The 23,918-nt window shown below is 33.5% G+C and overlaps 2 protein-coding genes across 3 annotated transcripts in view; one reads left to right on the forward strand and one right to left on the reverse strand.

The window, feature by feature from the left end:
• Nucleotides 1–23,918, forward strand: part of Gas8 (Growth arrest specific protein 8) — a 41,808-nt gene that overhangs the window by 10,907 nt on the left and 6,983 nt on the right. The window lies entirely within an intron of this gene.
• On the reverse strand, nt 172–23,239 carry tipE (temperature-induced paralytic E). 2 transcript variants are annotated; one of them, XM_073077457.1, is made up of 4 exons: nt 23,112–23,239; nt 5,326–6,378; nt 2,670–2,711; nt 172–859 (listed from the first exon to the last, which is right to left on the reverse strand). In XM_073077457.1, the coding sequence occupies exons 2-3, from the start codon at nt 6,288–6,290 to the stop codon at nt 2,684–2,686; spliced, it is 993 nt and encodes a 330-aa protein (XP_072933558.1). In that variant the 5' UTR covers nt 6,291–6,378; nt 23,112–23,239; the 3' UTR covers nt 172–859; nt 2,670–2,683. The 2 variants fall into 2 exon arrangements, with proteins under 2 accessions (XP_072933558.1, XP_072933559.1); XM_073077458.1 differs by lacking the exon at nt 2,670–2,711.

Genomic DNA, 23,918 nt, shown 5'->3' on the forward strand with positions numbered 1-23,918 from the left:
TTAGCAAACGAGCGTATTAAAATCTTATGTACCTATACAAGTACGATAGGAGATAAAATTTCTTTCGTTATATCTAGCAGTAGTAGACGTTTCTCGTGACAACATTCTCTATTACAAATATCGTTAAAATCCGCAGATTTGAGCAATATTTTCAACAATTTTAACAAGTTAGGTGCGTTTGAAAAGTCAACATTCGATTTCAAAATATTTCTTTGAACACACGAGCACACACAGATGCATTCAATTGGATGGACGTTTTAAAATATTTAATTTTATATCAATATTCACACAGGAAAATATAGAGTGGACAAGACTTATATACCAAATGATACCGTCTATTAATAATTATTAAAAAATAAATAGTTATAAAAGTAATTATGTTACAGGTAATTTGAAAAAGTTAATTTAAAATATTTTAAATAATGGCTTATAAGCAGGTATCTAACCTGTTTTGTCTATAAGAATAAAATAATTGGAGGCATGTCAATTATAGATTATAATAAACAAAATTATAAAAGGATTCTAAATACAAAACGATACATAATTATTAGTAACTCATTACGCCTACCGAGCAAGGAATCATATTCGTCACTCTACAACATTTAGAAATAGAAAAAATATGTTGTCACGACAAAACTTGCAATATCATTTTTTATTTCACAACACATTATAAAAACATTTCGCTCCTCGAGCCTTGCTTCTCGCCGATTTCTCATTATTCTATAGCTTAATCTATATTTTCACGACCATTTTAAAGCAAAAAGCTTCATAATCAAAATTCCTCTTAAAGGTTCATTTCGTATTTCACCTCATTTCGTGGTGCACTTTGTAACCGACGCCTCTTCAGGAGCCCTGTCATCTGAAAAAGAAAGGACCAATCATTTCGTATCATTATATATTATTAACTTTATCGATTGATATCATAATTATATCACCTATTACACTATCTTGCAAAAAAAACTGAATTAATATTAATATATTTTACGTACCAATATCATAATCGTTAATGTAAAATAATATTTAAAAAATATTTTGGAATAACTTTTTCATAAAAATTGTAATATTATAAATATTACAATAATTTATTAACTATTTATTATAATAACGTAGTGATAAAATGAAATTTTAACATGATAAAATAAAATATTTTTTCTAAAATTTAATTATTTTATGTATGATATTCCCATTACTGTATAAATTACTTAAAAGTAAATAATAGTCTATACATAATATTATATACATAATATTATTTATAGTATATATATAAATAATATCTATACTCATATTATACGTATTTGTTCTTAATTAGGTGCATTAAAGCAAGATTAGTGTGGTGTATTCTACAACTATTAAATATATTTAAGGTAAATAGTGGCGCAAATAGCTTGAAAGCATTACTGTGAGAGGCAGTGAATAATGGCTCTTAGTATTTAGTAGACAAAATGTAAGTGCTTGTATAACCAGAAAAGGATTTATATTTGCAGTGTCAGAAATAAAATCACTTCTCGTAAATAATTAATGAATCTACTCGTACATTAGTAAAATTATTTTCTGATAAACCAACATGTTAATATTTTTATTTATTCGGCACTGTAATGTAATACCTATAATGGTTAGGCTACGTTGTTTTTACGCTTCTAGTTTAATTGGCACCTAATCAAATAAATGTAATACTATAATAAAATAAATGTATAAAGCTGTAATTATTTCCGCTTAAAGGATACCAGCTGTATATTATAATAAAGTTTAAATCAAATCAAATAAGTTATTTTGCTCGATATAGGTAAATACAGCTGTTATTTCCTCAAAATTGTCCTCTATATTCCACCTCTTAGAGGTATGCAAAATTGTAATTAATACCAAATACTAATTATACAGTTTTACCAATTGTCATTAAATAAAATTATAGAAACATAGCATTATTAATAAATTAAATTACTTAATCATGTATATTATATACGTACTTATAATTGTCTTCTTAAAATGTTTTAACTGAACAGAAAAGTCGTAGCACAACTTTTCCAAGAAATTATTGCAGGGATTTAAGCTGGCAATTAGTGTAAGCTGGTAAAAGTACTCGCTCAAGGTAAATAAGGCGATTGTAAGCAATACGGAGTACTTGGAGTATTAGTTATGACACCACATTATTCAAACCTACGCAGCAAATAAAAAAAAAATATTAATTTACATCAATAATTATTCAATAATTTTATCAATATTAAATATTTCAGCTAAACTATTTAATACAATTTTAAATGTATTTAATTTTTAAAATAATAGCAGACACGAAGTAATTTAAAAATAAAAATATATAAGTGATGGTACATAATAAGTTACTATTTAAATGATATAAAATTAAAATTAGAACATAGAAAAATCCTACAAAATAAATCTTAAAATTATAAATAGCAGAATTTAAATATAATTTTCCATGTTATTAAAATGCCTTTCCTGCCAATTTTAAGTTGTAAATAATTTAAAATTTATTTTGTCAATCCGATTCTCACAATAATTTAATTATTTTCATATAACAAAATAAAATTGCCATCAATTTACAAAAATTGTTAATCCAATGTTCATCTTCTTGACAATTATGTTGTGCAAAATATAATTGCACTGCAAAAAGTGTCTTAAGCGCATGGAGAAGCTCAAGCGATTTGCCCACGTACCTCTGCAAGTTTCATTAGGCGTTCACGAAAGATGACTTGGTCCTGTCGAGTTGAAAATGTTTATATAGAATACTAACAACTATATGAGTATATATAATGAGATTGACACTACTGTAGTCGCCATATAGTTCTGCAATGAATTCTGGATATAATTCAAGGATTCTCGTTTCGGGTTCGGGTGTTTGTGTGCTTGACTATATGTGTTTGTGTGTGTACCTACCATCTATAATATAAGAATCCCTGTGTAATGAGAGAATAGAAAAATAAACGAACTTTTATTTGGTGCTACGTAATGTAAGAAACTATTCTAATAAATGGCCCAGTTATTTATATACTACTTACGCCAATATTTTATAATGCTATTTGTGTTATAATTAAATATTAGATAACTTAACATTCATTAACATTTAATTCACTCACAAACTATGTAAATGGACTAAGTCCAGTTTAACTAATAAAGCTAATCAGTAATCACCTATTAATTATGTTATAGTGAATTTGGGCATTCTTGTTAATACATGCTTACCTAAGTCAATATTAAGTGGTTACTATTTCTGGGGAAAATTTCTAAGGGCCTTTTTTCTATTACGAGGGTTTGCGTCCGCGTATCTTATCACATACGAGCGATTTTTTTTTTTTATTTTAACATAATTATATATTTTTCACCTAACTTCTGATAATTCTTTGGCACGTCCTGCAACCCAAATGGCTTTAAGGATTTTAATATATAAGGTTTGTTATGATTTAATTAATTTGGGATGTGATGCAGGCATGGCAGTGACTTTTAAATTATATAATACTTTTCCCGTCACACATGAAACACAAACGCAGGATGCGGAGAGACTGAACAGTTACCTCACACATCTCACCTGCATATATGATTTAACTGACACGCATGTGGACAAAGGTCCTTGCCAATAAAAATCCCTTACTATTAAAATACTACAATATAATTTAATTTAAACTATTTTACATAATATGCCAAGTAGACAACTCTCTGTTAGACATGTATAACTTATAAGAAATGTTAACATTACTTGTTCTAGATTTGCGGGTTGCCATAAAGTTGCCAAAAACATTCTGTTTGCCATAAACTCACTGAGTCAGTTTCAAATCGTTGCCAAGTTTCAAAAGTATGGCTGAATTTACGATATTTTGCATTTTATGTAAAAATCCTTTTTGCATTATGCATTAAATAATTTAAGGTTAGACAGAAGAGACGTAGGACGAGGATATAATAGAAGTTGTAAAGAAAAAAAAGAAAATCAACTGTGGTCTTTGGAATATCATAATGGAGGACTTATACCTATGCTTTTAAAAAAATATTGTAATTTTGCACATCATTTTTATCGATGCCTCAAACTATATGTACCTCGTAATAAACCAAATGAACTGCCTGAATTTAGGCACACTTGCTACACTGGAGGGCCTCCAATATCGTCGGGTTAAAAAAGAGATCTTTTTGCACCTTTTTTGAAAAGCTACATCATAAAAGATCGTGCCACTACATTGCTTAACTTCGTAGATTAAGAAGTTAGTGGCTACTGCCGCCCATGGACATCTGTAATCAACTGGTAGGATGAGAGTACTACCTGAGAACTAAGCCAGTCAAAGATGTAATTACCTTTGAAGATTAAATTGAACACCTTGTGTGCCTAAATTTCGCTTAGTTCCCTTCTTTTGTCAGTACCTTTACTTTTGTTGTAATAAGACATAATTAATGTAACGAATACGTAATAGAGAAGCCTTTGAAATATACTTATTTTTCCGGAAGTTTTCGTACGGGGCTAAGTTCACGGTTATTTAATAATTATACGTTGTAATTGGATCTTAATCCAATAAGTTATGCTAAGTAGATTTTGAGCGTTAACATACTAAATAAGTAATTTGTCCATGTCAATTAGAAAGGTCTCAAATAGATAACTAGAGTAAATAAAAATCGAAATAACGATAAGGTCAAATTTTTAACATTAAATAACCAATTAACCATATTTGATATAGCAGTGATAGCTTAGTGGCTAAGAAACTCCGGGGTCCGAGGAATCCCAGGCACGCACCTCTGATTTTTCAAAGTAATGTGCTTATTATAAATTAATTATCACTTGCTAAACGGTGAAGGAAAACATCGTGAGGAAACCTGCATACCTGAGAGATATATAAAAAAAAAACTCAAAAGTATGTGAAGTCTACCAATACGAACTTGGCCAGCGCGGTGGACTATGGCCTAATCCTTGTCATTATGAGAGGAGACCCGTGCCCAGCAGTGAGACAGTAATGATGATGATGATGATATGATATATTATGTCCTTTAGAAGGAATAGGTCCTTGAATTTACTGTCCATACCGAAGAAACTTTGACTGACATATACCCTCAACAAATTTTAACCGACATAATGACAAACGCTTATGAACCAAAGTTTGTATGTAATGTATGACGCAAATATTATGGGAATAAAGTCACTTTTCGAACATAAAAAAAAAGAATAAGAGTATTCCTATATATATACCTTTGACGTCGGTGATATGTTTGGTGTACCTAAATATTATACTTCCGTTTCATGTAGGTTAGATATAGGTATTACAGATATAGGTCGGTAGGTTAGTGTTCAAGAATAATGTATATTGAAATTAACTAAATTAAATGAGCATTACTTACCCGGACAAAGAAGCAGAATTTGAAATTGGAGGGCTGTTAGACTCGAAACCTTCCTTAGGCTTCTCGTTGGCAAGCTGCATCTTGAGCTGGTGGCCGAAGCACGCCAGGTCTTCTCTGAACGTGTCCGACCCTGGCGTCGTGGGCTTCCCATCGTCTCCAGTGGCCATCGCCTCTGCATCACTCTGCAGCGGAGCCTGCTCGGACTCCTCCTCAGTATTATAAATCTTAAAGTACGCAAATGTCAGATATATGACGGAAATTATAAACGAGGGGATCGGAATCGCCATAGCATAGACCAAGTTGAGCGTGTTCTGCCACATATCCAGATCCGTGATCACCAAGCCAGGGTCCACCCGGCTGTAGTAGCAAGTGTAGTTGGTGCCCAACTCCCTGTACTTTCCGTAGAAGATGGTGCAGTTTAAAATGGGCGGGTAGCCGCAGCCCTTTACGTTCGGGAACAACCTCGCCCCAGTAAAGTACCACTCGGAGTCGTTGCCCTGTAAACCAGTGGGTAGCACGTCTTCTAACTCCTGTTCCTCCATCTCTGGGTCGATTTTGTCGACAGGCGCTTCGTAGTTCTCGTAATCGTAGTCTTTCCGCAGAGACCGCTCCGCCCGGACGAGCGTTTCGTACTCAGTGGCGGTTATATTCGGCAGGTAACCCAGTTTGTAGTTCACACGAATCTGTGTGCATTCGTACAGATCCTTCGTGCAGCCTTCCCTACAGGATGCCCACGTGCAGTTGCTAGCGCCGACCAAGTGCTTCACCTGGGCGGTGACGCATATCGCCCCAACTGGATCGAATTGCATGAATATTGTAGTGAACGCTGGCTCGATGACAAATGGCACTAAGAAGAGGAACGCGAACAGACTGAAGATGGCGAGGAGTACGAACGAAGCTGTTGTATAGAATAGGACTTTCTCGAGAAATGTTGGGGGGATCGGCGGTTTCTCTTCGTCGGCCATGTTGGCAAGCTCTCGCTAGAAGCGACCATATCGCTCGTTTCAGCTCGGCTGGCTCATTTCAAGCTGTTAAGTCTTGCTCTGGCCGGATCTGTGGTCGATTGATGGATTTAATTTGGGGAGTTATTTACATTGTTACCTGCAAATAATACTTCGTGTAAGGCTGGTTTTTGATACTACAACTGCATATATTTTTCTACAGGATTAAATCATGACTATTTCAACGTTTGTCCATCATTTTAAAGCCAAAATTAAACAACAAAACTTATCAGCAACTGGAATGATGATTATTATCAAATTGTAAAACATTATTATTTTGATTAGTAAATCACATTAACGGTTTAATTAAAAAAATATTAATTATTATAGGTATTGATATAATCTTATAAATTTGACAATAAACATTGCAAAAAAGAAATTACAAGGAAGTAAAACAAAACGAAACTTAACCAAAAAAATAAAGATCAAAGATAAAAGGGCCAAAAAAAAAGTTTCCTGACAAAGCACAATTACCTAACAGCTAAAATTCTTTCCGAATCAAAAGATTCTTTGAAACAGCAAGTCACTAACGACCGCTGTGATACATAATGTTAGCCACAAAGTATTTGGCGAAGATCAGAAACTTAATGAATCATATCAGCATAATTTCGAAGATGGATGCTTCATGAGTCAAAAGGACGATGGTCACACTTTTGCCATAGCTTTTTTGGTTTTACAATTGAAGTAGAAAACGAGCATCAACCAGTGGGTACTAACGCCCATGGGTATCTTTAACTTGTGACAAGATTAGAGCCCCATCTGAGGTTAGGCACAAAATATGCGTTTCTACCCGTTAGAAGGTACCTATTGGTTACTGGCCAATGCATATCTGATCTTTTCAAACCGTAAGGCCTTCTACAAGGAATCCTCCGGTTTCCGATGACAAAATCATAACCGTTGAGTTAACATGCTAAATTACATCTTCATCATCATCATCCATCTTTAGCGAATTATCATCGGTCACCCATCCAACTTTCGTGATTGAAAGTACCGGATGTTGCTTTATTTTGCAGATCGCTTGAGATCTACAAAAGCCAAGCCAAAAAAACGCGGTTCAAAAAATCATTTCAAACTATTTATTTACTTAAAATGTCGTAACATTTTCTCCATGATACATCGTTCGAGGTCCTATGCCGATAGCTTTGTATTAAACATGGGAAAATCAATGGCGGTTTACCATATTCATGGCCTCCTATTCCGATGCATGAATAAATGGATTTTGTATTGTCTAAAGGTCTATTTTTATATTTCCTTATCGATGTATAGGATTCAATTATCATGTTGTTGTTTTTTATTAAGGATCAGCTTACCCGGCGAACTTCATTTCGCCTAACTATGAATGTGCAGATGTAGGATTTTAAAATTAATACAAATTATTCACTTATTTTGTTTATTAAATTACAGAAAACAAAAACTTAAAAGTCTATTTGAACTTTAATACCATACCATAAAGTTTAAGTATTAGTAGTGGTTCCAGGAAGGCAAAACAATTGATAGACCCGTGAAGCGCGACATTCGAATAATAATGGTGCTGTTTTGTTTTACGATGTTGGATCTCGCGCGAACAGTGGCTAAAATTATAGACATGAGGAATGTCTTCCCAGTTCTACCGGCATCAAAAGAATAAAAACCACCATTTCCATCATCAACTGCTTTCGTCATTTCAATGCCTTACAATATTGGAAAACTGAGTTCATACGAGTAGGTCCGGTAGCAAGACAGTTGTAGGCTAAACGGATTCAGGATTCATTTTTATATTATAGAAAAAAGATAGCCCTTACATTTACAAGTTCATCTAAGGTGTCACGAAAAATGCACAAAAAATCGTATTGCTACAATAATAATACCATCTCAAATGATCAGGGTACCGTAGAAATGTTTTCGGTCACAACATTAAAACCACCTTGTCATAATACGGCACTGTTCGTGTGGTTTATTTAATGAAAACACACAGATCGAAATACGGTCGTGCATGTGTTTTTAGACGAGAGAACTACCTAACGGAATATTGTGCGCGTTTGAAAACAGATCGACATACAAACGAACAAAAATAGAGACAGATAGACACAGGCTTAAATGCTTTATCATATTATTGTCTTATGTAATAATTATGAGCTTAAAAATGGCAGTTATTTTATAAGCCCATATTAATTTATTCGTATCTTTGGAGATTAATATTTTGGCAGATATAAATTGTTTTGGTCGAGGTTGTTATCCAATTTACTTATTGTGCCAAATTTTAATCCGATCCATTGAAAGCAATATCTAGCAATACTTATATAAAAGTATTATAAACTGCATTCCTAATATTTTATTTCTAAAACAAGTATAACTTAAAAAAATAGGTTATACTTTTTTTGGAGTGCTTGGGAAAAAATATGTTTTTTTTTCTAAAACTGAGAGATAAACATCTCTTATAAGGTTTAATTTTGAAATCATAATTTTCATTCGTAATTGTATTATTTAAAAAGAAAAGTTTATATATGAACAATACTCCAGAAAAAGTGATGTAATTAAGCACGACTAATGACCTCACAATTGAGCGGAAACCATTGAATTAAGATGTATGACAAGTTGGCTACTAGTTGGCATACGTTATGTGTTGCTTTGGACGAAGCTTTATTTGGGTGAAAGCCAAAGGCGTTATCGATTGTTCTCGAAATGTTTTCTTAGTAACCCACTGTTGGGCACGGACCAAAATGAGAATATTATATTTAGATCGTTTAAGTAAGATACGTGAAAAAAAATTTTTTTCTATATACTCGTAATATAGGAGTAGCAGACGAGCATGCAGTCCACCTGATGGTAAATACCTACTGCCGCTCATGCACATCTGTAATCAACAACTCCTGAGGACTAAGCTAAAACGCCTCGGTAAAGTACCTCCCTTATCACAAATGTCTTCCCTTCAAATCAGAACACATCAGCGCTTAACACTGCAGCTGGTATTAGGCAGAAATAGGCGCGAAGGTGGTGTTGCCGGATTCCAAACACAAAAGGTTCTACCACCTTCAAACTTAAATGTCTTACAAGATTCCATTAATAACAGACATTTGCATAGGTAGAAGAAAATAAAAGCTTATAATTACATGTGTGTGTACTATGTTGGTTTAAACAAAGCTTTATTTGTAAGCCAAATACATCGTTTATCTTCAAAATATATTTTTTTCTAATCTACTATTGGATAAAAGGTTTATTTCAGAATTTAAATATTTATATCGTTTAAGATGCATGACAAGATTGTTGACGAAATATGACCATGCGTTGTTTTGAACAAAGCTTTATTTGGGTGAAAGCCAAAGGAATTATCGATTGTCCTAAAAATATTTTCTTGCTAACCCATAACTGGGCATGGAGATCATAACACGATGACAATTTGTATTAATGTACCACTGGACCCATGTTTGGTACATTGGTACTATTAATCACGATTATGTACGCGCTGACCATAATCGAAATGAACCTATTGTCCAATATTCATGTCTCTAATTTAAGTAGTTTAGACTCTGCGATGATTATTGAGTAAATGAATATTTAGCAGCTGATACGGATAGCCAAGAGTCCTAGGTTCAACAAGTAACAACATGTGTATTATACATTAATTATCACTTGCTTTAACGGTAAAGGAAAAGGCCCTGAAACTTCTAACCAATCTACTTGGGCAACGCGGTAGACTATGGCTTAATCCTTCTCATTCTGAGAAGAGACTCGTTCTCAGCTACGGAACAGTTATAGGTTGTTAATGATGATTATGATGATAATGAGTAAATAGTTTTATAAATAGGAGTTTTACATGTACACATAGAATAGGCAGGAAAAAAAAACACGTTAATAAAAACGCTTGGTAAAAGCGTACAAGTAAATGAATTGAACGATAAAAACGTGGGCTCTGAAATAACTCGAACACTTCCTCCATTAACGTATTACTTTATAAAATATTTTTAAAGGGAAATATGTATGTGTTACAGGGATTCTATTTTTAATTTTATACAAATATATTATCAGCTTACGAAGCAGTGGTAACTTATTGACATTAAAAACACAGTTCGCAACGTGGGTCGCGAGTCATTCAGCTCGTTCAGATCAAAAAGATCAAACAATCCATTGAACTGATCTGTGATCCGGTTCATAACTCCGGTTCAACCTTATGACTCCCGACCTGATCTGCAGTTCGCGCGATCTGTTTGAGTTACGAGAATATATATTGTGTAAAGAAACGACGAAAAAGTTAAAGAGAACGAAATAAATAGAAAAGTAAGAGGTATTTGTAAATAAATATTTTCATGTATATATAAATATATATAAATTATCATGATCAATCATCATATTTTCAAAATAAAATTATTGGAAATCAGATAGCAATGGATCGAATTATTAGAAACCAAATAGCAATGGGTGCTGGACGTGCGTTGCTTTGAACAAAGCTTTATTTGGGTGTAAGCCAAAGGAATTATTGATTGTCCTTGAAATGTTTAGTTTCATACGTATATGGTCATGTTCCTATATTTTGTACCGAAAGGTGAAAGTTTCATAAACTTTGCGCTTCGGAAACTTTCAAGCTTCGCTCAGTCAACAATCATTTGTTTAACTTCGAAAAGCGAGGAAGCTTTTTGATGTGATAAGTTTTTACTCTGATCTTGTTTTCGATTTTTTTGTCGTATAAATTAGGGTAATTTATAGGAATAATTTATTATTTGAGTTCCTATCATTAATTGATTAGACGGACACAAATAGTCGTATTTTAGTTATTAGTAAAATTCAAAAAGGTTTTTTATTCCATAACCGCTCTCTTCTTTCACTATATGATGATAGGTCAAGTGGTATTTTGGGTGTTTAAAAGTTTTTAAAGGTATCCGTCTTTATTATTCAAATTACATTCTGTGCAGTAATCTTAATTTTATTTGCTAGTGGTAGAGGAGACATACTTTTCCGTGGCATTCTAGCTTATTTCTCGAGGATAGCGGCGCATTTTTGACCTCAAGTAGGAATCGATTCTTATCACCACCATCAGGTGGATTACAAGCATTGATAGCCTAGTGGTTAAGAAACTCAGCCTCTCGATCGAGGGGTCCGAGTTTCAAATCCCAAGCACCTCTGATTTTTTCAAAGTTATGAGCGTATTAAAAATTAATTATCACTTCCTAAACGGAGAAGGAAAACATCGTGAGGAAACCTGCATACCTGAGAGATTTATAAAAAAAAATCTCAAAGGTATGTGTAGTCTACCAATACGCACTTGGCCAGCGCGGTGGAGTACGGCCTAATCCTACTCATTATGAGAGGAGTCCTGTGCCCAGCAGTGGGACAGTAATGGGTTGTTGATGATGACATGCTCGGCTGCTACTCCTTTATTATAAAATAAACTTATGGTTCTTATCTAAGAACCATAAGTTAACCATAAGTAACGCGATGTGGCTACCTCAGATACTATTCTAAAACGAATATAATGAAACCTTACACGTTAAAGTAAAAAAGCTTATTAAGCCACTTTGATGCCAAAAAAATAAATATAAAACAAATGAATATACAAACAAAATCGGTAATTTTCACACTTCGTCTGTCACAGTGGCATAAAAAGGAGAATCATATAGCCAGTAGAACATTAGTGTTAAAAACAAAAGAATTCTCTGACACAGATTTGCTTCCGAACTACATAGAAATGGGCTACCCGTTTGACGGCAAAGGCTATTTTAATCTGGGTGTTAGCCAAAAGTAATATTCTAAAGCTGCAAAAACTGTGAAGTATAACTGTCCTCGAATTGGTATTGGTATTTCACGGCTTTATTAGAAAACTGTGCCAATGCGTATATTACTTTGTACTGCATGTGCTATGGTACGTAAGGCATGTATTTTGCCAAAGGTCGTTTTTACAGTAGGTACAATTAAAAATATACATAAACACATTTGGCACACATGTGATTTAAAATAACACAATTTGATAATTACATTTGTATGAATGAAACAATTCAGTTTATAAATATTTTCATCCTTAAAATATAGTCAACATTGGCTTTGTTAATCGATAAATTAAAAACTAAAGAAATTGGGATAATAAATTTGCACATTAAGAGACAGATACATATAATATTTTTTTTTATTATTTTTATGTATTTAAAAATAAAATTATGGACAATATATTTACTACTAGTTTATATTAAGAAACAACAATAAACAAGCTATTTTTTCAGCCGCTCAGCTCTCTGGATAATTAAGAGCTCCTTTGTAGCAATTTGGTATTCCATGACGGATATTTTTATAATATAGAGGTAACAGGCGAGCATACAATCCACATGATTACTGCCGCTCATGGAATTATGTAATCAACCCCAGCTAAGATTAGACTCCTAGCTGATATAGACCACAGACACCCCGCTACCCCTGAGGGCTAAGCTCGAATGCCTCGGAAAAGTATCCCTTAAAACGCGACACACCTTTCATACCAGAACACAACTGCGCTTAACAATATTATTATTAGGTACAAGTAGATATAGATAGGTACAGCGATGGTGCCGCTGGACTCGAACACAGTGAGTTCTACCACCTTAGTCTGGAATCGAATCTAGAACCCTATTATCATCATATTTATTCGAGACCCACACATTATACTTTGCTAACCACTATTCAACCGATCACTCAAAGCAGATAATCGGATAGACACCTAATCATGTTATTTTCAACTTAAGCTTAGATAACGGCTCTTGAGCTAAAGCCCCGGGGCTACTTACGAACAATGCCGCTCAGCTCTCGTGCTAATTAAGAGCTTCTTTGTAACGAGTATCTTTGTATTTTGTTTACACGATACTGGGCATAGTTAACGAGCTGGTAAAAATAGCTTAAGAGTTTAAATTGTCAAAAACATTGGGAGTAGACACCTTATTTCTTTTTGTTGACAAGGGGGAAACCTTAAAAAGGTACCCGGTGCCGTGGGAGCGACATAGGCTTACCCCACAAAATCCCCCCCGATGGCCATCCTCAGAGTTACTAAGAGGATTCCGGGATCTCCTACGGAACGCCAGCCCTATTCCGGTCCCGGAGCTACAGGGACAGGGAATATACACCTGCGTTCAAAGTAGGTCGTTGGGTGAATTGAGTGAAAATAAATAATTTATTGTCTTGTTTTATTGTCGTGTTTAGACAAGTAGTAATTCAAAAGTTTATGACATAATTAAAATAAAACCAATTTATTATTTAAACCTGAAGCAACGATATATCTTAGAAAATGTTATTTTACTATGTAACATAGAACGTCGATTGACATTCTAAAGTTATTGTGATTTTTAAAATTAGAAATAATTATTTTTAAAGAAATCCGTTAAATTGTTCTAAATTCATCTCTCAAATATTTTTATCAACTTTACCAGGTACAAAATGATAATAATTTAATTATATCCTGTTTTAACGATTTCAGAAAACATCGAGTGATCTTGAAAGTTTAAAAAAAACTTGTATGAAGATCATAGATAAGTATAGATATCTCACCGCCTTGTAATTGAAGGAATCCTTTAAATGAATTAAACGGCTAACAATTCTGTGAGCCATTTAATGGCTGTCATGGTGTAATTTACGTGGAACAATGCCGACTTGAGCAGTTAAGACACGAAATCGAAGAAAAAGTGCGGAGAAATATTGTTACATTCGTAAATGATCTGAAAACTACATGTTTTAAATATTTTTCAAACACGAAAATAGATGGCAGTGACAATTGTCAAAAGGTTGCATTTTCTTGTTAGGAGCGAGTAATCTTTACTAATCTATGATGGAGATGCGTGATGTCTGTCTATCCGGACTTGATGGACATAACCTAAACGGACCAGAGACTAGAGAGAAGACTCTCAACGACAAGACCCATGCCCAGCAGAGGGACAGTAATAGATCGACGACGATTCTATAACTTAAACCTCGCGCCACAACCCGTCAATTAACTATTTCGAGGCAACTTATCGATAAAATCATTAGTAATACCTATTTCTATTTCCGTCCGATCAATTATTCAGTGCGCTGATCGACATTGATAAGATAAAGGGATTTTATTTATAAGTCATTTTATATAAGCACTGCTTAATGTAGGCTTTGTATAAACCCATTACATAATACCATTGTATTATGTATGTGTATTAAATGAATTGTATTGTAAAAGTTTGAAGATGACGTAAATAGATACGTCACAGATACTTTTTTCAGAATTCGGAGGGTAATGTTTTTTCGAGCGTATCTAACTTTTTTTTTTTTTATAATATAAGAATAACAGACGAGCATGCAGTCCACCTGATGTGGCTACTGCCGCCCATGGACATCTGTAATCAACCCCAGATAGGATTAGATATTCCTACCTGAGGTCGGCCACAGATGCGCCGCTACCCCTGAGGACTAAGCTGGAACGCCTCGGAAAAGTCTGTCTCCCTTACCACACCCTTCAAACCGGAACACAGCAGCGCCTAACACTGCTGTTATTAGGTAGAAATAGGTGTGGCGGTGGTGCCGCCGGAGTCGAACCACAAAGGGTTCTACCACCTTTATCTGTCTATTTATCAGCCTTTAAATTCCAATGCTGGACATAGAACTCCCCTAGTCTGCGCCACTCCGAGCGGTCTTGAGCCATCTGCATCCAGCGGTTACCCGACGTCCGCTTCAGGTCATCAGTCCACCTGGTCGGGGTGCGTCCTGTACTCCTTTTGCCGAGACGTGGTCTCCATTCGAGGACCTTCCTGCCCCACCGATGATCGGTCCTACGAACTACGTGGCCAGCCCATTGCCATTCGAGCGTATGTTTGTATGTATTTATCTCATTCTTTGGCGAGATCTACAGCTCGAACGGCGTGCCGAATTTTCTCATATAAGATGTCGTTTGATTCGTCTAAATTTTGGGAGTGACATAGCCCATATTTTTAGGCAGTCGCATGCAGTCCATCTAATGATAACTGGTGAAAGTGTTGTTTGAGGTTAGCCACAAATGTGTTGCTACCTGACTAAGATAACACATCCCTCTCACATAAAATTAAATGAAAAAAAACGACACTGCATGTTTTCGCAAATCAAATCGCTTCCCGCTATCAAACGCACCACACCCCAATTCCCGACGCCAGTCCGTCTGCCTGGAATTCAGACTATCGATTCAGTCTAGAATTAGCTCTGTGAATAACTTAGACTGCTATGCGAGCTTTTGTTGAAGATGAATATATTCTGAATCTAACCCTATTTTATCTAAGTTACATTTTTTAATCAAGAATATTTTATGTCTAGATTTTTTTTAAAGTTCTTTTTTATGTTTTATTAAAATTGCTGACAAAGTTAGCTCTTTCTAAGATTAGCAAATGTGAAAACACAAACGAAATGAAAGTTAAATTAAAAAAAAATTTTTTTACTTTGATGAAATGAATATGAATGTAAAATAAAATGCACATACAAATTGGGAATAAAATTAATTAAAATGCACATAGAGACGGACGAATAAACATATAAGAACTTATAAGGATTCAAAAAAGTTATGAGCGCTTAATTTTTTTCTTTACATACCTACAGAAATGTAAAATGGTGGATATTTTCACACAATATATATAATTACAAATGAAATGGAAATGCTGCCAGCATCTTGGGTACCTTGCCCAAGGACAGCGATGGTGATATTTTTTTATGGTAGTTTTTATGTTTTTATATTTTTGTATTTCTTTTTTTTGTATATATGTATATTTTGTAAATAAGTTTCTATTAGTGTATAATTTGATATTTTTTTTAGTTTAATTAGTATTTAATTTTATTGTTTTAAATATACTATTATTATAAAAAAAAACACTAAACTTAATGATAATGATGTCCAGTGACTATTTGATGGTGTAATAATACGTGATGCTTTTAATTTTAAGAATACGCGATCGATTGCCGTGATTAGATGTTTAAAAAAAATATAATGCACTTTTAATTTTCATCAAAATTAGTTCTGTCAGCAAATCCTTATAGTTTACCGATACACACATTTGAAAAATTTACCCCGCATACAATGTGAAAAAACAATTTTATTTTACAAATAGTTGCTGCAAGTTCTGCCTACTTCTCTACATCGGTCTTATTTTCAGAACTCTGACAACTTAAGTAACCGAGAGTTCAGCTCTTTAAAAGCAAAGAGAAAAACTTGAAAGGGCTAAAAAGTTGGGAGCAAAGAATGTGTTTCATTGTCGTGTCGTTTGCGAGAAATTGGCTGCAGCTGTATTTTTTATATATATTTTTTAAGAGAAAACTTCTTTAGCGGCATTGTTTACTGTTTGTGATGGGTAAAAATGTTAAACTCGCGCCAGGACACGTCGCCTGATCGAAAATTCGTAAGACGGCAAAGCAAACTGCAAAAGTCAAGATGTCATCCAGTGTTAGCATAGAAAAAATATGTCAAAGGGTGTCAGTTTCATTATTTATTTATTATATTTTATTATTCAGGTAAGGTTTCGAATGTTTTCTGGATTGCAAACCCGTTAATTATTTTGTTTATTTTTTTTATTATTAGTTTTTTCTGAGATTTTCCTCTAGTTTTGAGTCCGAGATAGAGCTATGGTATCCCCTGTCTGTGGCAATAGCGACAAAAAGGGCGCTTTCGTGGTTGCGGACAGCAGAGTAGGAGTTCGAACCGCTCAGCCCCCGGAAACCGTTCCACCTCGGGAAGAACGACGGTATTTTATACGGCCGCATATCGTCGTAAGCTTCTTGAGATAATAGGGAGTTTAAGTTTTTCCCGAACAGAGCCCAAGATCTATTTCAGGATGAAAACGGTGTAAAAATATATGTAGTCCTTTACCAGAAATACTGATTGACAGAATTTACACCAATAATAATTTTTTAAGAACTCTCAGATATGCATGTCTACTTCTTCATATTTTTCATAAAAAATGTGAAAAATGGTATTATAAAAAATATCTAATATACTTAAAAATGAGATTCCCCTAATTTGAATTCCTGACTATTCACGTGAAACATCAGAACTTATTAGACTATCTCTACTATTAAACAAGAAAAATGTTCACGGCGTACATTTTTCCGTCCGTGGTGAGACAAACGCGGGGCTTAATGAGACCCTTAAGCCTAACACTAGCCTTTATACCCCCAGTTTCAAATACAGTAATGTGGTATAAAGCATGTAGTTACGAAAGTAGGTTATATGTTAGCTGTAGGTAAGTTAGAAGTATAATAGTTAAGAATTAATGTGTTTATATAAACAATCTGTTACCTTGTATTAGTGGGTGCTTGAAACAGTCGAAGAATTCGTTATTTTTTAACAAAACAGTACGTTTCGTCGATTTCGAAAAATACTACTCCTCAGTGTTTTTACATACATAATTATATATTTTATACTATACTTCTAATGGGAATGGGAACAGAATAGTTATCTATTAGTTGCAATAATTATTGTAAAGTGGTAAAAACCAGTATCTTTGGATCGGGGAAATGCCACCGCCACACCTATTTCTAGCGTGAAGCAGTTCTGCGTTTAGGTGGAAGGGTAGATGCCGGCTGACTTACATTTTTTTTATTATATAGGAGTAGCAGACGAGAATGCGGTCCACCTGATGGTAAGTGGCTACTGCTACCCATGGACATCTGTAATCAACCTGTACCTGAGGTCGGTCACACGTGCGCCGCTACCCCTGAGGACTAACCTGAAACGCCTCGGAAAAGTATGTCTCCCTTACCACACCCTTCAAACCAGAACACAGCAGCGCTTAACACTGTTGTTATAAGGCAGAAATAGGTGTGGCGGTGGTGTCGCTGGAGTCGAACCACAAAGGGTTCTACCACCTTAACTACCACCTTACATGTTAGGCGATCGTCTTAACCCCCAAGTATGGGAACGCCTCTGTGACCGTTGTGGATAAAACTTGTTATATATGGAACTAGTCATAGATGTTCCTACGACAGTGACCATTTCTATTCAAGTCTTATCAAAAAATTAGAAGTCGCAGCTTACATCGTATATGCGTTTAATATAATATTGTTAACAAATGATTCTTATTAAAACTAAATGAAATGAACTAAACAAATGATTCTTATTAAACATAAATAAATCAAAGTAAAATTAAAATATTTTTTATCTTTCTACGGTCAACACTCTGTTAAGTACTTAACAAAAACATTAATTATCTTTTAAGCTCTGTTTATTTTGGGCGCCTCTGGAAACACACGATATCAATGTTTTGGATTATTTCCTTTGTTCGAGTAAAGTAAAATGTAGACGGATTTTATTTTGTGTGCGAAATTATAAATATTTTCATATTTGTATACCAATCCCAGAACTTTATTAAATGAAAAATATTTACAATTCTAATTAAACTTATAGACAATTAAATATAATAAGATAAACTATAAGTAAATATAAAACAGCTTATTTACAAAATTTACATATATACAAAAATGAAAAACAAAAACACTACCATAAAAAATTGTCACCATCACTGTCTTTGGGCAAGGTTCCCAAGACGCTGGCAGCATTTCCTCTCTGAATTGCTATACCAATTCTTTGAGCAAAATGCATGCTTATTAAATTCTTTATATTTGTTATTTTTTTAATTTTAAGCGCGTTCTGTCAAAATGATAAGAAAAGGGGTGTGTACACACGATGCAATAAAAATTGGCAAGTTGCTTGGGCTCGAATATATGAGTGAAAGTTGACTACGACCGTCGTCTATGGTTGCAGACTGTCTCCAGCGATCGCCGGCGATCGTGTTATCGTCGGCAACTATTGTTAACTATTATTAGCGACAAAACAAATATTAATTGAAAATATTGACTTTACAAAATGTACTTATAACAACAAGTCCGTCTTTTTATTCTTTTTAAAATCATTAAATTAAAGTTATATTTTAATTACATCAGAGATGTATAAACGCTAACGGGCACATATTACTACATGAATATTTTTGTGTTAAGAGTAACCTGTATGAATCGAGACTCTCTGAATTCTCTGAGCGAAAAAATAAATTGCTTTCAAGTAATTTTTACGGTCAAAAAATCCGCAAAATTGTACGAATAATTCATAAAATAATTTTGAATAAAATTTTATTTTATCGCACGTACCTATTGAATTCTTTAAATCAAATAAATTATTTGAATTGAGAACGAAAAAGTAGGTCTCGAGTCTGTAACGCTATTTACTCGCATATGTAATTAAATGTAAGAGGTCACTTGATTTATACTAAATTATAGGGCAGCGGAGGACATTTAATTAGATCGGTTTATGCGGTATTTTTATAAATGTTTTAAATATTAATATTGTCTAAGTATAAATAATTAAATTTAAATGTCTTTCTGTTTGTATGACTAATGATATAGCAACAGCGCATGTATCTTTGTCAGAACTTTCAGGAATTTATAGAAATTTTAAAGAAGTTTTTTTATAGTTAATCTATGTAGAATTGTAGCTTTGAAAAACAGATTTTTAGACAATCTATGTAATCAAAATCATCAGACTTTTTGTGAACATTTTTTAATATTTCAGACTTTCGCGTACATGTATCTCCGTTTATTAAAAAAAAAAACCCTATGTAATATTTATACGGTGATATCCATCTGAGTTAAGGTCTTAATTTAATCTATACTAATATTATAAAGAGGATAACTTTGTTTGTTTGTTTGATTGTAATTAATAGGCTCAAAAACTACTAGACCGATTTTAAAAATTCTTTCACCATTCGAAAGCTACATTATCCACGAGTGACATAGGCTATATTTCATATGAAATATATTTGATCAATAGATTTTGAGGCGGTACAAAATTTGCCGGGTCAGTGCAAGTAATGATCACCGTAATTTTACGCCATTTATTAATTAAATCTATCCATTACTTTGTCTACCAAACATCGAAACAAAATAGTTTCTAGTAGGAAGAAGTCAAATTCCGATTATAAGTACTTGGTTATATTAGTGTATAAGTGTTAGACTATTATAGAACTTTAGTACAAGGTATTTTACTTATATTCGATATTTAATGTATTGTCATTTATTTTCTCTAATTTATCATAGACGCGTTGCTAACTTGTCATCCCTTTGAATTAAAACGCTGTATATAAATAGACCTTCAAGATAAGAAAACACTATGAATATTATGTATGCATTCAAACTACAAAGATTTCCACTTCAACCATAAGAAGTTCTAATTAGGCCAATAAGTAGAGAAATAACACGTTTGCCGCTCGTGAGGAAGTCTATTGTTCACAGCATTGAGACGAGTTGCGAATAGAGTATCTAGAGCGTGTCGTAGAGAGCTTCAACTGCCTGACTTTGAGATGTTTGAAATTGAAATGTGAGATGTGTTAAGGAAATTGTGTTTGAAAGGACTAATTTTAATTAAATTTTAACTTAAAACACACTTAGTTTATATGATATTTCTAACAAATACGTATTTATGTCCTATAAGACGCTTATAAGCTTTATATTAGGAATATAACGAGATAGTTTGAAGGTGGTAGAACCCTTTGTGGTTCGACTCCAGCGGCACCACCGCTACACCTATTTCTGCGTAATAACAGCAGTGTTAGGCGCTGCTGTGTTCCGTTTTGGAGGGTGTGGTAAGGGAGACATACTTTTCCGAGGCGTTCCAGCGCATCTGTGGCCGAGCTCAGGTAGGAATATCTAATCCTATCTATATTGATTACAGATGTCCATGGGCGGCAGTAGCTACTTACCATCAGGTTGACTGCATGCTCGTCTGCTACTCGTATATTATATAACAAAAAAAAACAAAGAAAATATATATAAATAGGACGTACGGTATAAAAATCATCGAATAGTACTATTATGTAGCCAAATAGCCGCGTAGAGCTGCCATATCAATTAAACACACGGGAGTTCCGAGTTCGATCCCAAGCAGACATCTAGATGTCTTTACATTTTTATGGATCTGGGTGTTTATGTACTCTTTGTTTGCTTGTTTTTAACTGCGACACAATAATACGTATTCTGAGGCTTTATAACGTAATAATATTATAAATAATGATTTTAATAATTTATACCTACTCGTTACAATAAATATGTTCAAAAATTAAAAATATATATATTCATAAATAAGCGAAATGACTTATAATTAATAAGCAAAGGCTGAAAAATTGGCCAAACAGTAATTTAATATTTTGTTTAATAGTGAAATGGTTTACAATTGTATTATTTATCGGTCTTATATAGTTACCTACTGTATTACATTGCACGTGCACGATAATGAGAAATAAATACGATAATACTGTCAATAACCGATATTGTTTTAAACTGTTTAGTATACGGGAGTATACAAATGGTAGAAAATGTACATAGAGTATAAATATTATGAAATAGTACAATCTTTAATATATGAATACATATTATATATTTACCTTTACACATATCATATTGTCTCGAAATGATAAGCTATTTTCGTAATTAGAATAAGTTTGAAAGTTAAAAAAATAAGTTTCCATGCACTACTATAAAAACTATTATTTAAATTTAAAATATATATCTTCTTCCTGTTTTTAAATGACATTTTCTTATTGATACACATCTCTAGGAGATTTTTTGTACTTAGCTCGATGTTCGAATCATGAATTAAGTTCATTCAGTTACATAGTATGAAACTGCATTACAGCCGCTACAGAGAAACATCTTATATATAAAATTCTCGTGTCACAATGTTAGTTACCGTACTCCTCCGAAATGGCTTTAACGATTTTCACCAAATTTTATATACATATTCAGTAGGTCTGAGAATCAGCTACTATCTATTTTTCATACCCCTAAGTGATAAGTGTTGTTCACCCTCAACATTTTTTTTTATTTATTATATATGGCAACACTACGTTTGCGGGGTTAGATAGTATTATATTAAGATATAGTGATATACAAGTGCTATGATTTTGTTAATCGACGAACTTCAAGTTATTTGCAACAGATGGCGCATATATCGTTACAGCGCCACACACTAAATGGCTGAGACACAACGTTAAGTTATTTTAAAATAAATCTTATTAATAAGATTTAAACTTAAACAAGCAAAAATCAACCAGTTACGAAACGTATACAAATTATAATGGTCTCTATTAACAAGAATAACACGTAAGAACTACGTTTGTATGATTTGTAAACGAAAAACTTACACTAAGTATTTTAATATCGGATATTATAACGTTTTACCAAATAATTTTGTATTCCACGTTCATTTACTTTGTACACAACAAATACAAAGAGTTTTTAATTCAAAACATTGATAAGTTAAATAAAAATTAAAATATTCTACAAATAAAATTGGACAGGCGTTAATTCAGTGAAAATATGGACAGAGGGAAATATTGAAAAAGCGAAACTAATACCGTCCCATAGCGTTACAATATAACACTATTACATAACCTAACCTCAGTACGAGAACATAGTGACGTCACAGATTAAAAACACCATCGGTAACACCGTATTTGTTCAAAAACATAATGTCAGAAATAGTTATACAATTATACAGACGAGGCAAAAAATAGACAAGCAAACAAAAACAAAAATGTTTATGTAACAACTATTTTTTATGTTATATTATAAAAAATCCATATTTAAAACCAAACAAAGCTTTAATCAACGATTAATCGACTTACGCATTTTGACATAATGCAGTCATGACTTAATATGTGTGACTGGCCCTCAAAAGTTTCGTGTGAAAAATATTCTTAAAATAATTATGCAGTTGTACGTTAAATGGGCTGTTCTAGTGTAGTGTGGACCAGAAATAGACTTTAGTTAAGTTAACCAGCCTTAACGAAGCTTCACAGGTATTTCTATGTAACAATGAAAACACACCGAAACGAAACGTGAATTCCTATACACTTGTGATTGAACACTAGATCATTGTTCTTAACGAAAACGTAAAATTGTTCTTTTGTTCGAACGCCTTTTTTGATGGCACGTCGGCGCGGATTCGCGGCTCAGACACAACTGGGCGCCGTGCGTAGTCGGTCATATTGGCATAGCATTTATGACAATAGCATACAACTTTGATATTAAAGCAATTAAATTGTTCTACAATCCCCAATCTCCCCAATTTAATTTAATTATTGTGCGACTTTAACAGAATTAAATTTGACGCAATTTAGGTTATTTTAACGACATTTTTAATGAGTTCCAAATTCAAATTATTGGAATTAGATTTGATATTTTTTTTTGTTGACGAGTAGGGATGTAAATTAAGTTATTTCGAGAAGGAATATTTTCGAAAATAGTTATTTAAGGCCAACATTAGCACATTTGAGTGCGCGCGTCGGTACGGCCGGTCGATACAGGTCGTGTTGTGTGCCGACGTACTATGGCGACAGACAGTCTTTCTTGTTTTACAATTCTAAGGCCCTACGCCACTCTTTCGGGTTATTTTCCCTTGCATATAATATAACATGTCTACGAGAATGCTACGCCGTAGTCGCCTACGATTTCAACGTAGCATCACTAGTGCTTATGACCATTTTAACTAATGCGTTACCTACGAAATTATTTTTACAATTAATTATGATTATTAATGAGTTGGAAAAAGGCGAAGGTTTTCGAACGATATTTGTAAGTTAAAGTTTAAATTGAATTTTTTCAGTTGGACTGCAGCCAAGGTTACAAAGTTCT

This window comes from Epargyreus clarus, unplaced genomic scaffold, assembly GCF_041222505.1.
Source record: "Epargyreus clarus isolate Ecla_fem2 unplaced genomic scaffold, WU_Ecla_fem_2.2 ptg000010l, whole genome shotgun sequence".
In the NCBI taxonomy this organism is placed as follows: domain Eukaryota; kingdom Metazoa; phylum Arthropoda; class Insecta; order Lepidoptera; family Hesperiidae; genus Epargyreus; species Epargyreus clarus.